This window comes from Aotus nancymaae, unplaced genomic scaffold (genome assembly GCF_030222135.1).
Source record: "Aotus nancymaae isolate 86718 unplaced genomic scaffold, 86718_ANA_hifiasm-v0.15.2.pri h1tg000014l, whole genome shotgun sequence".
Taxonomy (NCBI): domain Eukaryota; kingdom Metazoa; phylum Chordata; class Mammalia; order Primates; family Aotidae; genus Aotus; species Aotus nancymaae.
In genome coordinates this window covers 107,389,902-107,408,906 of record NW_026988425.1, presented here as the reverse complement: position 1 = coordinate 107,408,906, position 19,005 = coordinate 107,389,902, and the positions used below count along the sequence as shown (strand labels likewise).

The window sequence follows — 19,005 nt, the reverse complement described above, 5'->3', positions numbered from 1 at the left end:
CTTACAGTGGCTACCACATCAATAAGCAGTAGTAATTATTTTATTTATTCGAGACAGTGCCTCGCTTTGTCGCCCAGACTGGAGTGCAGTGGCGCAATCTGAGTCCACTGTAACCTCCGCTTCCTGGGTTCAAGTGATTCTTGTGTTTCAGCCTCCCAAGTAGCTGGGACTACAGGTGTGCACCACTATGCCTGGCTGATTTTTGTATTTTTAGTAGAGACGGGGTTTTGCCATGTTGGCCAGGTTGGTTTTGAACTCCTGGCCTCAAGTGGTCCACCTGCCTTAGCCTCCCAAAGTGCTGGGATTACAGGCATGTGCCGCTCTGTCTGGCTAAAATATTTTAGTTTCATCATAATCTTATGGAACCACTGTTGTATATGAGGTCTGTTGTTAACTGAATTGTTATGTGGTGCATGACTGTATATGATTGTGTGCTATAAAAATTTAACGTTTGACCAGTTCCTTCACTGCCTGCTCCCTCACTCTTTGGAAGGCCAAAATTATTAATGATTTTCTAGGGTTACCCTTGTGTATGTAACTAAGTTAAAACAGTGTTTAATGATGGAATTTGGGGCTGAGTCTGTGGTATAATTATAAATGGCAATATGTTACTTTTATGTTTTTGATTTCATTTTAATAGAAAGCTTTTGGTGTGAAGATTATTTTAACTTTACATCAATAAATATTACCCTGTGAAAATGTTTTGAAGATACTTAGACCTGTGGTTGAAGATACAGATGCTTTGTATATTATGTTTCAGATATGAGCAAGACAGTGGGCATGACAGTGGAAGCGAGGATGCCTGTTTTGATTCTTCACAACCCTTTACCTTGGTTACTATAGGCATGAAGAAATTTTTTATACCCAAGTCACCTACTTCTAATGACCCTGAAAATAGAGTTCTTCCTATGCCAACATGTATTGGGATTTTCCTTGACTATGATAAAGGAAAAGTAAGTTTCTATGATATGGATCACATGAAATGCCTTTATGAGCGCCAAGTGGACTGTTCACATACACTGTATCCAGCATTTGCATTAATGGGCAGTGGAGGAATTCAGCTTGAAGAACCCATCACAGCAAAATATCTGGAATACCAAGAGAACATGTAGTTGAAACATCTGATGTGACTCAGGATAAAAACTGTGAGCAAAGCAATGCCTTAGCATTAACCTTTGTAACTAATTACATATCACTGAGTGTTCTGTCACCACACTTGTGTTTGTGTATGATTCATCTTGAAATACAGAAAACCTAAACAGCCTGTGTCTTTCGTGTCATTGTTCTGCCTTTCACAGATGATGAAGTGAAGACATTCTTTCCAAGTTAATACTGAAATGGTTAACTTTGCAACTGGATTGTCTTTTTCTTTATGCACAGGATATCTAATTTATTTATGTCAGCTGGTGTTGCTGACACTTTCCTTATGGGGGGATACAAAAGTATTTATTATGCTTCTCTTGTGTTTGATTTTTTTTTTTTAATATCATGTTTATGTCCTAAAAGAAGATATTTTAAAAATGCCTTATGGATAGGAATTAGTATTAAGCAGTGTGTCTTGCATTTCTTTTTAATAGGAAAACAAAGTTCTAGATAGATAAAAAGAAAAACGCCAAAAAATGGTAGCATATTTAAGTGGAAAATTATGTATTTTAAAGTGTGTGACTATTAAAAGTATATTACCTGGAAAAGGAATACTACTGTTTTGTTAAGATCACAAACTGTATTGTTAAGGACATTTTTAAGAGTCTCCTTAGCTGTAACACTCGTTTACCGGCATGAGTAGTAAGCATGGTTTCTTTTGCAGAAGACACAGAGTTCTCAGCTAACACATTAAGCTTCTCACTTTATATCCTTTTTTTCAGAGAAATTTATCTTCAATTTTTCTTATTCTGTGAAAATATTTGTTCTTATGTCAAATAATTATTTTTCAGATATATTGGTAAAGATGGACTGATATTAAAGTCATATTTATTCTTTTACCCCCTTATTGCGTTTTGTGCTTTTCAGTGTTGGCACAATTATTACCTGTCAGGTTTTCCTGGTTTATATTTACATGTTTGAAAAGTTTATTATATATTTAGTAGCATTACATATAAATTTTTATAACATTGTTCCCTTTGTAGCATTTTCTGTTTCTCACTGCTAATAAGCATTTCTAATACAAGCCAGTAAAAATGCAAATTTACTTAGAAATGATAACTAAGATCACAATGACTGTGTACCCTTTAAAATGTCTTTAAATTCGAGGAATTATATTCTATCTAAACTGTGTGTCTTGTTTTTGAAAGGCGTTCTTTCAGGTAGGTGGTTTTTATTGAAACTACTGTTATGCCTTGTAGCAGTAATCATTTATGGAATGCTTTTGACATGTTTTAACAGAGTAACCAAAACTTTTAGGCCTGTTTTTTTGTTGTTGTTTCTTTTTGTTTTTGGTTGTTGTTGTTATATTTTTAATGGAAATCTGTTACTCAGGCTGGTAGCATTAAATTAGCTTTTTACCCTCAACTCAAGTAGAAAATATCATGGAGAATTTCATTGTTTAACAGGCTGTTACTTTCCCATATATGAATAGCACTTTATGATGTAGGCTAAACTAAGCAAATAATGCAGTGTTATGTGGATCATTGTGCAATAAAGCTGCTACAGTGACATTTGTGGTTAAGTTTGATACTCAAGCCTTGTACAAGCACATATCATGTAGACATTTTTAAATATGAAGCTTTAACAGGAATAGGATAGCCGTTTCAAACATTGTACAATTGTAAATAAATTGTTTAGCTGTGTTTCTTTCATTTTTAATAAAAAATTAAAAAGAATTCAAGTGTAGTTATTCAAATCTGCATTCCAGGAATTTTTGCTATGTTTACATGAAAAGTTGAAACAAACTGTTTATGCAGAGATGATTAGCTAGACATATTAGCTCAGAGCTAAAGATTTATATAAAATCATTTTGAACATTTATTAGCTTAATTTCTTTGGAAGTGATTATTAGAAAAGCTTAACATAAAACTTCAATTGTTTCATATATTAAATTGTTTAATATTTCTTCTCTGATCCATAATAGATCAGGTTTTGACCAGATGAGTGGTCCTTTAGTTCACATTCATACTCTTTGACTCATAGTTCCACAGGCTGTACTGGGAGCCTGACTGGGAGACCTCAGGGAACTTACAATCATGGCAGAAGAGTGAAGGGGAAGCAAGCATCTTCACATGGGAGCAGTAGAGAGAGAGCAAAGGGGGGAAGTGCTACACACTTTTAAACAACCAGATCTTGTGATAATTCACTGTCTGGAGAACAGCATGGGGGAAATCCACCCACCATGATCCAGTCACCTCCCACCAGGTCCCTCCCGCAACACTGGGGATTACAATTCAACATGAGATTTCAGTGGGCACACAGAGCCAAATCATATCAGATTCTTTCATGTAGTAATAAGCGTTTAAATTCTGTGTCTTTTGTGGCTTGATGTGGGTAACCCCCCATATAGGCACCGAGGAAGGAGAGCTAAGCAAAACACTGGCACAATTAAGGCCTGAAGAATATCTCAGTTTATAGTGTTACTACTCAGTTATTTCCTTTTATATAATCCTCTATGTATAATCATATATTAGTTTATAGAATTAGGGCTTGAAGATTATCTCAGTTTATAGTGTTACTAAGTTATTGCCCTCTATATATAATCATATAATAGTTCATAGTATGAGTGCCTAAAGACTATTTCCCTACACACACACACACACACATATATATATACACATATATACATATAATTGTATCTTAAGTTCATAATTGGAGGAATGCCTAGAGTAGACACAGTACAGAGCATGAATTAAGAAGCAGCTTATAATCAGAGGAATGCCTAGAGCAGACACAGTGCAGAGCATAATTTAAGGGAAAAACAGTTATTCCAGGCCAAGAATCCATGGCCCAAGCCGCAGCATTCAGTATCATAAAGATACTCACTGTATGGCAGGCTTGGGGCAAGAGCCACTCCTCTTGATAAAGGAGTTGTAGGGCCTTGCTCCAGTTTTTGTGGAAGGCTGCCCTCAGACTGGCAATCTCACCTTGGTGACTGTGAACTTTATCAGCTCTTGTTACTGTGCTGCTCAAAAAGCATCTTCCTATAGAACTCATTGGAAGCTGCCAGCAGGTGGCAGTAACCCTGTCAGCTCTGTCACTACTGTGTGACTTAAAGCATCCCCCCATAAGTCTTCTTAGAAGTAGTTTGCTCATAGATACAGGTATTGCACACTGCACCCTCTTCACTGCACATGGCCCACCTCCATGCCTCAGTGACCTAATGGGGGTGGACCCCTTACTGCACACGGCCCACTTCCTTGCCTCGATGACCTAATGGGAATGGACCCCTTGCTGCACACTGTCCACCTCCTAGCCTAGGTGACCTAATGGGGGTGGACCCCTTGTTTTATTACTCACGACCCTACCACTATCCTTAAAGATGATTTCACGCACTGCCCTGCCCCCTAACCTATACATAAATACTCACTAACTTATACACAAATACTCACACTTCTGGACATTCAGGGCCTTGCCTGACTCTGCTTATAGGTGGTGTGGCCCCCTTAAGCCCAGCTGCATTTTCCTTGTAGTTCTGTGTCCTGTCTCTTTATTTTTTGGATCCTGCGCCTCAGCACAGCATAAGGGATGCCCCACGATCCTGTAGGGCCCTCAGCCCTACAGCTTGACAGCTCATTTCTTTTTAGCACTGAGTAATATTCCATGGGTACCAGCTTATCCATTCACCTACTGAAGGACATTTTGGTTGCTTCTGGGTTTTGACAATTATGAATAAAGCTGCTGGAAACATTCATATTCATGTTTTTGTGTGAATGTGAGTTTTCCACTCCTTTGGGTACAGTACCAAGGAGCTCAGCTGGTGGATTGTATGGTATTTGTTTTTTCCCAAATTGTCTTCCAAAGTGGCTGTACCATTTTGTGTTCCCTTTTTAGGCTTTTCATTTGTTTGCTGTTTCTATTAAAGACTGAAGCACTGAATGCTGATTAAAAGGTTTGTGTGTAAGTAGGGCTTGTAGACTGTTGGACTTCACCATGGCATCATCAAGGGATAAATGGTTTTTGTTGGATCCTCCCCATAAGTCAGTGTCTGCAGGTCTTTTCTCTGGAGATACTATTTTCTCTAAAGGAAGATCCTCCAATCTTCTGTCTATATAGTGGTCCTCAGAAGTCTGGGAACTAGACTGGTGTTTCTTCATTCAGTTAGTAAACTCATTCTCCTTATCTCCTCTATGTACTCAGTGTCCTGAATGAGGAACTTTTTCAGTTTTCTTTAGAAACTCCACCTCCTGTCTCGTTTGGAAGTTGGTGGTGGTGGTCGTAATGAGTCAGGTGGAGAGGAGAGGTGGGAGAGAGGGTAATCACCTGATAATGTGGGGTGGGTGGAGCTGGGAAACTGAAGGAGCAGGATTTAACTGCTCCTTATCAAACTGTCTCCGTTGGCTCTATTTTCAGAATATATCCAGAGTTCAACTTCTCCCACCTCTGATGTTATTACGAACATTCCAATCTGATCATTCTAATAGCTTCCTAACAGGTCTCCTTTCTTCTTCCCTGTATTAGCTGTGTAGCTAAGTTCTGTTAACAGACTCTGAAACCTGTGTACATAACGAAAATGTATTTCTTACTCTCACAAAATCTAGTGTAGATCAGTAAAGGCTGCCCCACCTGCAATGAAGAGATCCAGGCTCCCTACATTTTGCAACAGCACCTTAGCGCATGGTTTCTAAAGTTACTACAACAGAAAAAGTACAGAGGAATCCCAATAGCTGTTAATACCTATTAATGCCTCCGCACATCTTTTCTGTCCACGTTTCGTTGGCTAAGACTAATCACCTGAGGCTAACTCACAGGCATTGGAATGTTACCTTGTGAGTACCCAGAAGAGAACTAGATATGGTTGAACACTAACAATTGCTACCTCAAGCCCTTCCACTATTTCCATTTTCAATTTGAAAGCCAGAATGACCCTTCTGTAAGTATTTAAGTCACTTCGTATCACCCCTGCTATTACAGATAGCCACATAATCCCTCATAACTTTTGTGGTTTTTTAGATGTCACTTTATCAATGAGAACCATCTACTATTTTTGTTTTGAGACAGAGTCTGACTCTGTCACCCAGGCTGGAGTGCAGTGGTGCAATCTCAGCTAACTGCAACCTCCACCTCCCTGGCTCAAGTGATTCTCCCACCTTAGCCTCCCGAGTAGCTGGGACTAGTAGGTGCCCGCCACCATGTGCAGCTAATTTTTGTATTTTCAGTAGAGACAGGGGTATCACCATGTTGGCCAGGCTGGTTTCGAACTCCTGACCTCAAGTAATCCACCCGCCTCGGCATTACAGGTGTGAGCCACACATCGGGCGCTAACTACTGTATTTAAATTACACCTCCCGGCCACCAATATACTCTCCATTTCCTGCTTTGTTTTCCATAGGACTTCTGTATTTCACTGTTGTCTGCATCCTCTAAAATGTAAGCTCTACAACAGCAGAATTTTTACCTGGTTTTTAATCGCTGCTGGATCCCAGCATCTTGAATCTCCCTTGGTTACCAGCCGGTCACTTACCTCTGTCTTTGGTTGGTGCTTGAGTACCTGCAGTCCCTGAGCCTGACAGAGGATCTGCGTTGGTAAAATGACTTGCTTTTCCTGAGTTTCTCCCTCTGCAAGCTTTTGGATTTGACTTTTCTTCACTAAGTCTTTCGCCATTCCCCCATATGCTCCCCTTTCATTGTAGTTTATGGTTATAGATGTCTCCTAGTTGTAGCTGGAGTTTACTTTCAGTTTATTGTTCAATTTGTTTTAGGATGATTTCCAAGAGGAAGAAAAAGTTGGATAGAATTTTGCCATCTTGAAACTGAACAAAATATTTTTGGAGTGATGATTTTAGCTAGAAGAAATGACATTTAATATTTATTCATTGGATTCATAATTAGTATCTTTTCTAGATACTCATTTTATAACACCCTAGGAAATAGTTCCTTGACTTCAAAAGCAATATCAATTTTTTTTGTTATTTTTAAAATGATGGATATAATTGAGGGTGTAGATGTTCCTTATGTTTGGCAGACATATTTTCTTGGAAAATCAATTATAAAATGAACTTTTATTTGTGAAAATAAGTAAAATTGAAAAGCTGCTGAAACCACCCCAAACACTTTAAGCCTTGAGAGAGATGTGATTGTGAGTTGAGTCACATATGGTTACAACTTCTGTTCTCAGATTACAGATTAACTTGCTTTCTTATTTTTCTTGTTCTGTACAATGACTAGAGAGAAATGATGTCAGGTACAAAAGCTTCCTGCCTACTTAATGACATTGTTATAGATTAACTTCTCCTTTATTGTCCTGTGTTTAGACCAGATGACAGAAATCTAGTGACTATTACACCCTCTGTAAAAAATGTTACATGTACCCTTCCCAAAAAGAAACACTGTCTTTACTGAAATATTTCTATAACTTTGCACCAACTTTGTATAATGTAATAATCCTCCTAAAGAACTCCTCTGTCTGCCTACATAAATGAAGCTTAACTTCTCTACTTTAGAATGCTGACTTCATTCCTTTGGAGTTGGTGTTTCCAGATGGGTTATCCTCACACATTTTGCTTGAATAAACCTTTAAATTAGATTTCCACCCTTTGGATTATTTTTAGTTAACATAATATTTGCTGAGGGGATTTAATATTTGATAACATTTGAGAGTTTCAAGGTGCTGTATAACACTTTGAATTATTTGGATTCTTTATACCCTAGATTGTCTTTGCCTTTCTTAAGAAAAGCATATCTATACTATATGGAAATATTTGTAGTCCAGAAATTATTTTCCTAGTAAAACTTCTTGTGTTAGCAATTCTGCCTGTAGCTCTTACATGCAAGCATTTAAATTCCTTTTTGGAGTACATCTTATGTGCCTTAAAGTCGTTGGCTGATAGAGAATTCTAAAAACTTCTTAAAAAATTGTGAAGGTGGCTGGGCATGGTGGCTCATGCCTGTAATTCCAGCACTTTGGGAGGCTGAGGAAGGTATTTCACTTGAGGTCAGGAATTCGAGACAGTCTGGCCAACATGATGAATCCCCATCTCTACTAAAAATACAAAAATTAGCCAGGTGTCATGGCACGCACCTGTAATCCCAGCTACTTGGGAGACTGCTGCAGGAGAATTGCTTGAACTTGGGTGGTAGAGGTTGCAGTGAGCTGAGATCACGCCACTGCACTCCAGCCTGGAAGACTGAGCAAGACTCTGTCTCCAAGAAAAAAAAAATTATGAAGGTTACTACATTGTAGTACATGTCTAAAAGGTTGATCTCAGTATTATACAGGTTTTGAGAAAGGGAGAGGACTCCATGAGCAAGTAAGTTTGTGATGATATTCAGCTAATCAAATTAAATACTTCTTTTACTTTTGACTGCAGGAATTCTGACAGCATTTAGTTTCCATTTGGCTTTAAATCTAACAGAACAGTCCATGGAACACATTGTGGAAATATAACAGTAGTGGTGGTTAGTACACTCGGAGTTAGGCATCCAAGACCCCAGTGAATGCCTGAAACTATGAATAGCACTGCCATCAGTTGGAAAACATTAAAATGATCTGTTTGAACGTCAGACATGAATTCATACCTAAGTGGTTTGAATTCATATCTGAGCTTTGTTTCTTAATAGTTATGGGAACTTAGACACATTATTAACCTCTGAGCTCCATATTATCTGTAACATAGTTCTAGTGCTATATACTTCAGGTAAATTAGATAATGTGTACGAAGCTTTGTGTGGTGGATACTAAGTTACTATACGGTGGCTTCACATAAATAATCTGTTTTTAAAAAGCATTTCTGGAGCTGGGTGCAATCCCAGCTACTCAAGAGGCTAAGGTGGGAGGATTGCTTGAGCCCAGGAGTTTGGGACCAGCCTAGGCAACATAGACCCTGTTTCAAAAATAGATAGTATTTCTGAAAATGGGATGTAACCTCATAAGATAGCTTTTTACAAATGATTATATATTTGAATAGAAAGTTGGGCTAGGGAAATCATAAGTAGTATATCCAATGGCTATTATTTGTTTAGCATAACCAAAACCATACTGGAGCGATATGAATAATTAATTTGAAGTATAATCCATCAGGTAAAAATTAAATCCTGTTTTCTGAGAGATCAAGATACTATGATCCAGGTGTGTTTTTAGTATTACATAACAATGAACAAGAGCTCATAAAATGCAATAGAAAAGGATTTACAGAATCTGTCAACTATTAGTATCTAAAGTAAACTTAGTTCATGACAGATTTCTCTAGTGGCTCCTAGAAACTGCTGATAGTTTTGTTAGTTAAAAAGCAGCATGTACTACAGAGTAGTGCTTTTCAAACATTAGCATGCATAGAGATCATCTGGGATTCTTGTTAAAATACAAATATGATTCAGCTGGCCTGAGGCAGGCTAGAGAGTCTACATTTCTAACAAGCTCCAGGTGAAGCTGGGCTTTATGGATCAGAAATGTTGCTCTGCGCCTGTGTGGAGGGGGAGTCAGCCTCGGAGGCATACGAGCATACCCGTTAGTTTACCCGGACATTTTTTTTTAATATGAGATGGAGTTTCCCTCTTGTTGCCCAGGCTGGAGTGCAATGGCGCAATCTTGGCTCATGGCAACCTCTGCCTCCCAGGTTCAAGCGATTTGCCCACCTTAGCCTCTCGAGTAGGTGGGATTACAGGCGCCGGTTTTTATATTTTTAGTAAAGATGGGGTTTCTCCATGTTGGTCAAGCTGGTTTTGAATTCCCGACCTCAGGTGATCCGCCTGCCTTGGCCTCCCAAAGTGCTGGGATTATAGGCATAAGCCACTGCATCCAGCCTACCCGGAAAATTTAGTGGATCAACTGAAATGAAAACTGTCATCTGAGGTAGCCCTCGTGATATTTATAGGTAAGGCCAAAATTGTTTCTTAAACTTTGAATCGGCTTGGATTTTTGGGGAAACATTTAATTAATTCTCCCAAGACACCGTGTCGTACAGTATAAAGGAGAGAGTTTGGACTGCTCAAATTAAGTGCAGGGATTGTAAGTCATCTTAACTGTGTAAAACAAACCAAGCAATCTCAGCATGGATTTTCCAGAATGTGTCTAAATAGAACTGAAGTGATTCTGACCCTTTGTCCTTGATGATATTAGAATTAGTTAATTGCAGAATACATCTATGATTAGTTGAAAGATTTGTTAGGTTTGTCGTTGTTGTTGTTGTTTAAAGACAAGGTCTTAAAAAACTCTTTGTCTAAGCTGGAGTGCAATGGCTATTCACAAGTACAGTCATGGCGTCCTACAGTCTAAAACTTCTGGGCTTAAGTGATCTTCCTCCCTCAGTCTGTAGCTGGGATTGTAGGCCTGCGCCATTGTGCCCAGTTTAGAATTTATTGTTCTGAAAGTTTACTATTTTTTGAGTGCTATATTCCAGGAACTATGCAAATTGCTTTATGTAGATCATTTCAATTCTCATATCTTAAGGGTATCATTTTACCCATTTTACAGGTGAGGAGACAGAGGATCAAAGAGGTTAATAACCTGTCTAGGGTCTCAAAGCTTAAAAGTAGGATTTGAATCCAAAACTTATCCCAAAATCTAAACTTTGAACAATTATCTAACCTTCCTATTAAAACCATGTAAATATTGAGGAATGTTTGCCAAATATAACAGTAATAATAATTGGAAAAAATGTTTCTATCATTAACTCTTAGAAGAAAAGATTTAAATGACTGCATGAGGTTTCATTGTTGGATAGATTTTTTAGAATTTGTTTTTATAAGTAATATTTCTAAAACTGTCCTTGGTATAGGAATTTCAAAGTGGCTACTCTAGGAGGAATATGTGTTATATGTTTTCTTTCCTCACCTGTAAATGGGAAAACTACTTCTCTTGTAAAAAAAAAAAAATGGCTTGAATTTGAATGCCTTTTTACTTTCCAGCAGGACATGCCCTCTTCAGCATCAGGCTCACGTCATGCCTGTTACTTGCCCTGCCTCTGAAAGCCTGAGTTTCAAACTCACATAGAGTTTGAAGAGATGTGCAGTAGTTCTCCCTTAGCCTCAGGACAATATGGTCCAAGACTCCCAGTGGTTGCCTGAAACTATGAATAGCACTGCCATCAATTGGAAAACATTTCCGTTCACATCTTCCACAGACTTGCTGCCTTTTTCATCTTAACTAAGCATGTATTACTCACTGTGGCTGTAACTTCTGCAGTTTGAACTGCAACAGCAAAACTAGTGTGCATTTCTTTTCCCCTTTTCACGTGTCAGATTTGTTCTTATTGTAGATCTTAGCAACCTCAGCACACAATTTTTTGCTTATAAAATCTAGAGCTATCACCTTTTTACTTAAGAGAAGCACTGTACAGCTTTTCTTTGGCCTATCTGAATTGTCAGCATCACTAATCTTGCTCCTTGGAGCCATTATTACATAAAATAAGGGTTACTTGAATATAAGCACTGTAATATCTCAACAATTGATCTGATTACAGAGATGGCTCCTAAGTGACTAAGGGCATGTAGCATCTACAGAGTGGAAATGCTGGACAAAGGGATGATTCAGTCTTGGGCGGGACAAAGTGAGATGGCACAACGTTTCATCTCTCTACTCAGAATGGCAAGCAATTTAAAATGTATGAATTTTTTATTTCTGTTTTTTTCCACCTACATTTTCAGACTGAAGTTGACCATGAGTAACTGCAGTTGTGGAAAGTGAAACCACAGAAAATGGGGATTACTAACTGGGGACTAGCTAACTGGGAAGATGAGAAATTCTCCATATCTTTTCAGTATCTTTAGGAGACTTAAGTATTTTCAAAGGAAACTTGTAAAGTAGCAATGCAGATGATTTGACAAGGATCCTGGTGATCAGAAGTCATCTTCATGGGCCATTTTCAGATTTGGATGATTCATTTTACAATGGGTGGAGTTACTGGATTCTAGCTAGGAAAAATCCCATTATCTACAAGGTGTAGGATTGTTCTCAGTAGCTTTTGTCCACCATTAATAGAGATGTGCACCTGACAGTGCCCCCAAATCTGTCATAATTATCAGCTTAGTCTGTTATACTCTTCACTGTTTTCCTTTGTGCTAACATAGAAATTAATTAAGAATGGATTTTATTGTGTGAATAGTCTCATTTAAGGTCTGTTTGAGAGAATTTTCCTAAGTTCTCCAAAGATATTTTGCTTTATCAGTATTTTTTTTTGAAACAAGATCTCACTTTGTCACCCAGGCTGGAGGGCAGTGGCATGATCTCAGTTCATTGCAGCCTCTACTTCCTGGGCTCAAGCAATCCTACCACCCTGTCCCCCAAGTAGCTGGGACTATAGGCATGCACCACCATGCCTAGCTAGTATTTTTGTATTTTTTATAGAGATAGGGTTTCGCAATGTTTCCTGGACTGGTCTGGAACTCCTGAGCTCAAGCGATCTGCCTGCCTTGGCCTCCCAAAATGCTGGGATTACAGGCATAAGCCACCATGCCAGGCCTGCTTTATCAGCTTTAATGTAACCAGGAGCCACAATAATCTCTCTCCAGAATTATTTATTTTACTTTCAGAATCCAGGTAAGAAAGAGAGAAGTAGGCGTAGAAGCCTTCAAGGCTGGTTTGAGCCTGTCAACAATTTGTATGTAGTTCGAGAACTAAAATTATGTAATGTTTTAAAAGGTTGTTTATGGAACTATAAAGGTTTTCAGTCTATATTGACCTTCTTATCATCATATCCCAGCATTCCACTTCATTCCATTTCTATTGATTTAGGGTCAATAGAAATGTAAGAAACATTGATTCAAAGAAATACTCAAATTGAGCATGGTCCAAACTATTTTGTTAATGGAGATAAATAAAGTTTAATTATGTAAATGAATTAGGTTATTTCCTAAATTAATCTAGAAATTAAATTCACTCATTTATACTCAATTTATGACTTTTTACCATTCTTACATTATGATAATAAATTGGTTTGATGATTTTCCCTAATTGATGATTTTACTAAAGATATTTCAAAGTATTTGCAATCTAGAATCCCTGTGAATAAGGTCATTAGATTACCATTGACATTTAGATGGTTGTTACCTTGGATCTAGACATCTGAGGAATTTAAAGTAGCATTAATAGAAAAGATGGGGCTGGGCGCAGTGGCTCACATCTGTAATCCCAGCACTTTGGAAGGGCATGGGGGGCAGATCACGAGGTCAGGAGATCGAGACCATCCTGGCCAACATGGTGAAACCCCATCTCTACTAAAAATACAAATATTAGCCAGGTGTGGTGGCATGTGCATGTAATCCCAGCTACTTGGGAGGCTGAGGCAGGAGAATCACTTGAACCTGGGAGGCAGAGGTTGCAGGAAGCTGAGATCACAACGCTGCACTCCAGCCTGGCAACAGAGCGAGACTCCATTTAAAAAAAAATAGAAAAGATGTATGTAGTAAGACAAAGTAACTCCAACTGAAGGATAAGTTTCCTACATGTGCTGTTAACATATTAACTGAAATTAAGCTGGCTATGCTCATCTCCTTTACTCAGAGATTAGATTGCAAATATGAGGAAATTTGAAATTTAAAGATCAGATCTCTTATAAACAGATGAGTTAAGTCTTTAAAGAAGATTAGAGAATCTGAATCATTGCATTTTTCTCATCTTGACATTCTGTGAGAGAGTTTTAAGTCATTTTACACCATCTGTGTTTGCTTTTGGAGTTTTAGGATTTTATAATTCCAGAATATTAATTAATGCTACCAACACTGTGGAGCCCTCACTCTTCGATGGTTCCAGTCCCTTGGATGCTCTTATCTTTGCACATGCCTTCACCTATTTGCTAATGGCTCTACAGTTTAATGTTTCCAGTCTTCACCTCTCCTCTGAGCCCCACAGCCATTTATATAACCATCGACTTTGCATGGACACTTGAATGTCTCAATGGTACCTCAAAATGAAATTTATTTCCCAGAGTTCTTGACCTTTCCTCTCAGCCAGTCAATTGATTTAAAATTTTTTTTATTTCAATAGCTTTTGGGGTACAAGTGGTTTTTGGTTACATGGATGAATTATACAGTGGTACATCCCAAGATTTTAGTGTACCTGTCACCTGAGTTGTATATGTTGTATCCAATATGTAGTTTTTTATTTCACACCCCACTCCCACTCTCCTCCTTGTGAGTCTCCAGTCTATTGTATCACTGTAAACTATTGCATATTCATAGCTTAGCTGCTTCTTATAAGTGAGAATATATGCTATTCGGTTTTCCATTTCTGAGTTATTTCACTTAGAACAACTGCCTCCAGCTCCATCCAAACTGCTGCAAAAGGCATTTCATTCCTTTTTATTCTATTGTGTGTATATTATATGTGTGTGTATATTGTATATAATACATATTTTCTTTATCTACTCATTGGTTGATCAGTACTTAGGTTGGTTCCATATCTTTGCATTGTGAACTGGGCTGCAATAAACATAAGTGTACAAATGTAATTTTCATATAATGGCTTATTTTGCTTTGGGTTGATATCCAGCAGTGAGCGTGCTGGATTGAATGGTACACCTACTTTTAGTTCTATAAGGAATCTCTATACTGTTTTCCATAGAAGTTGTACTAATTTACCTTCTCCCTAGCAGTGTATAAACATTTCCCTTTCACCACATCTATGCCAATCTCTATTTTTTTTTGACTTTTTAATGCCATTCTTGCAGGAATAAGATGGTATTGCATGGTGGATTTAATTTTCAGGCACTTCATTGTTAAAAGAAGAGTTACTAAGAATTTTCTAGAGTTAGAATAATGGGTTGAAAAGATAATTTTGATAGAGGGTCGTTTTGGTATTCTCAGGCGCTCATCAAAATACATCAGAAAATTGTCAGCAATTTTCCATACCACTTTTGAAAGTCTAAAGAATAACAGCTTCTATGGTAGATTCTCTCCCCTCCTCACCTCACCAATGTCATTTAAATTCTGGATTAATTGCTCCTCTGGATTGCACCAGCTCTGCATTTGGCACTCTTTCAATCCACTGTCTAGGGATTGTGGTGCAACATAGAGAACTTTGACGCAAGCTAGACTTGAGTTCCAATTGCAGCTCCACTATTTATTAAGGAATAACCATGGCAGCTTCATAACCTCTTGGTTTCCTCTTTGTAAAATGGGAAGAATACTTTTCTTGTGGGGTTTCTGAAGATTAGATTAAGTAATGTATGCCTGGCATGTAAGTACTCAGTGAATGTTAATTCCTTCCCACCTTTTCTTTGTTTTTGGATATAAACACATTATATCTAAAAAAAGTCTTGCACTCTCACCCAGGCTGCAGTGTGGTGGCATGATCTCAGCTCACTGCAACCTCTGCCTCCTGGGTTCAAGCAATTCTCATGCCTCAGCCTCCCCAGTAACTGGGACTACAGGAATGTACCACCATGCCCAGCTAATTTTTTTGTATTTTAGTAGAGTTGGGTTTCACCATGTTAGCCAGGCTGGTCTTGAACTCCTGAGCTCAGACAATCCACCCACCTTGGCATCCCAAAGTGCTAGGATTATAGGCGTGAGCTACTGCACCCTGCCCCACCTTTTCAAACTAAGAGTAAACTTCACAAAACTGAGATTCCTCTGGAAGCTCTTGAGTTTCTTTATAATTCTCTCACAGGACAGAATTTACTTGTTGGTGCCTACTAATAATGTGAGCATTTCCTTTGATCTTGGTAGATCTGAAGAGTGTTTCTTTGCTTTTTGTTTTTTTGTTCTCTGGTGGTATCCTGTTAATATGGATTATGCCCAAAGCAACAACAAAAAATTCACTTTTCTGGTAATTTTTGACAATTTTATTTTTTGAGCTACACCAATATCTTGGATTAGGTGATTAAAAAGTTGCCCTTAGATTGTTGTGTTGCTTGTATTGACAATTACCTTGCAGCTGCTTTTTGAGGTACATGCTCTCGGCAGCTTGCTTGGCATGGTTTCTGGCATACAGTAGTTGCTCGGCAAATACCAGGTCTGATTAGCCTATGATACAACTATTGTCATGTCAACATTAATGACTAAATTATAATGACTCTTTTTTTTTTTTGAATGGAGTTTCACTTGTGTTGCCCAGGCTGGAGTGCAATGGTGCGATCTCGGCTCACCTCAACCTCTGCCTCCCGCGTTCAAGCGATTCTCCTGCTTCAGCCTCCTGAGTAGCTGGGATTACAGACATGCACCACTAAGCCCAGCTAATTTTGTATTTTTAGTAGAGACGGAGTTTCTCCATGTTGGTCAGGCTGGTCTCAAACTCCCCACCTCAGGTAATCCACCTGCCTTGGCCTCCCAAAGTGTTGGGATTACAGGTGCGAGCCACTGTGCCCAGCCAATTATAATGACTCTTAATCATAGACTGGGAGTCCCCAGAAGTATCAGACATATTCTCAGGATCAGATTTGCTTGTGTCCTTGCATTGTCACCCCTAACCACCTCTGCTGTCAGTGACGCCAGAAAAAGGCTGTGTTCCTTACTGGTCTCAGCTACTCTGCATTGCAGCTTGCAGCAGAGTGCAGCCAGTCCTCTCTCCAGCTTTTGTCATATTTAACTACCTGGCTCCTGAGTCACTGCTGCTCATAACCAGGCTTAAGTCAATCCTTCAGTTTGGGTTGGCAGGGAAGGGAGGGGAATTGAAGAAATGCATTATGTATGCCTCTTTCCCCTCCCCCTACCCTCAAGCCAGCCATCCATTTGCTTCCCTCCGTATTCCCTCTAAAAGCCTCTGTATGCATTTCCTAAGGCTACTGTAATAAAGTACCACAAATTGGATGGCTTAAAATGGCAGAAATTTATCAAAATCAGGGTGTCAGCAGGGCCATATTCTCTCTGAAATCTGTAGGGGAAGGGTCGTTCCTTGCTTATTCTAGCTTCTGGTAGCTCAGGTGTTCTTTAGCTTGTGGCAGGATCACTCCAGTCACACGGCCCTCTTCTTTCTGTGTCTCTGCATCATCTTCCCTTTGTGTATGTCTGTATCTGTGTCCATATTCCCCCCTTTTTTAATAAGGACATCAGTCAGTGGATTAGGGCCCACTCTAATGAACTCGTTTAACTTGTTTACCTTGGTAAAGATCCTATTTCCAAATAAGGTCACATTCTCTGGTACTAGGGGTTAGGGCCTCAACATATCTGTTTTGGGGATCCATGGTTCAACCCACAATAGCCCTTTATCTTTTAACTCAGAGGCTCTTGACAACCACGTTCTCTAACATCTATATTTGGAATCTTTACTTGAGCACTGTAGTGATAACTGTGTGGACAGGTAGAAGACTAAAACAATGATAAACAGTGTTAACAGATTTTTAAAATGGTGACTCTAACACTTAGGTAGCTTAATGGCTGGGCATGGTGACTCATGCCTGTATTCTAAGCACTTTGGTAGGCTGAGAGTGGATCATCTGAAGTCAGGAGATCGAGACCAGCCTGGCCAATGTGGTGAAACCCTGTCTCTACTAAAAATACAAAAAATTAGCCAGGTGTGGCGGTGCATGCCTGTAATTCCAGTTATTTGGGAGGATGAGGCAGGAGAATCACTTGTGCCCAGGAGGTGGAGGTTGCAGTGAGCTGAGACTGGGCCATTGCACTCCAGCCTGGGTAACAAGAGTGAAACTCCATCTTAAAAAAAAAAGACTTAGGCAGCTTAAAATTTACTAGTAATCTGTCTTCCTCCAGAAGTCTTGGTCTCATTAGAATTCTAAAATGAGTTACTTTGGCTTGAAAACCAATACTAGTTCACTCATGTAAATGCCGCTGCCAGACTAAGAGAGTATACAGAATTTACATGTGAAAATCATCTTGGAACATATCATGGTTTTCTGATCAAAGCTCATATTACCAGGTAAGTTTCAAATGCCTCTAAAGTCATAAATAGGAAAACACTATCTCAAGAGACGTTGTTTTGCTCCATGAGTAGAATGCTAGGAGGTCATCCCAAATCCTTATTCCTTCAGTGTAGATGATTCTTCTAGTAGTAGTTTGTGTCTAGAGTGGTAAGGGTCTAAGCAGCCATGCCTTCTCAGTTACTAAGTGAGGAAGTGGAAATCTCAGCATTTACTACCCTTTGAAATCTTGAGAAAGATTTTGTTTTTAAATAAAATGGCTAAACATTCTTTCAAAATGACATTATCAAGCTTAGAGTGACTTCACCTCACTTCATTCAATGCAGTGGAGGAACCTGAGCCTAGAGGAAAATTTGCAGCACAAAAATACACGTTAAATTGATTTGTAGGGAAAAAGTCACACTGAAGAGGTAGCACATATTCTTTTGGCTGGTACACGTATTTTGTATAGCATGTATCAAAGCTGTTAACATAGTCAGACAATTCATACAACAAAGAACAAAAGACTTGAGTATATCACAAAAGAGGAAATTCAAAAAACCAATGAACACTATAATGCAAAATAAGATCACACTGAGATATCAACACACCAGATTGGCAAAAATTTTAAAGGCAGACAATGCCACCTTATAAATTTGAAGATTTGCATATCCAGTGTGATAGTTAATACTGAGTGTCAACTTGATTGGATTGAAGGATGCAAAGTATTGATCCTGGGTGTGTCTGTGGGGGTGCTGCCAAAGGAGATTAACATTTGAGTCTGTGGGCCAGAAAAGGCAGACCTACCCTTAATCTAGGTGGACACCATCTAATCAGCTGCCAGAGAACATAATAAAGCAGACAGAAAAATGTGAAAAGGGTAGACTGGCTTAGCCTCCCAGCTTACATCTTTCTCCAGTGCTGGATGCTTCCTGCCTTTGAACATTGGACTCCAAGTTCTTCAGCAGATGGCCTATTGGGGGACCTTGTAATCCTGTTAGTCAATACTACATAATAAATTCCCATATATATATATATATATATATATATATATATATATATCCTATTAGTTCTGTCCTGTAGAGAACCCTGACTAACACACCCAGTGACCCAACAATTTTACTCCTATATA

General features: G+C 38.7%; 1 protein-coding gene across 5 annotated transcripts in view; it reads left to right on the top strand.

Annotated features, from left to right (window-relative positions):
* TRIM36 (tripartite motif containing 36) overlaps nt 1–2,810 on the top strand; it is a 55,065-nt gene extending 52,255 nt beyond the window's left edge. For all 5 annotated transcript variants that reach the window (XM_012438725.2, XM_012438723.2, XM_012438722.2 and 2 more), the window contains one exon: nt 761–2,810. In XM_012438725.2, coding sequence (XP_012294148.1) covers nt 761–1,112 — 352 coding nt within the window. In that variant the 3' untranslated portion in view covers nt 1,113–2,810. The remainder of the gene's footprint in view (nt 1–760) is intronic.
* Nucleotides 2,811–19,005: the final 16,195 nt, after the last annotated feature.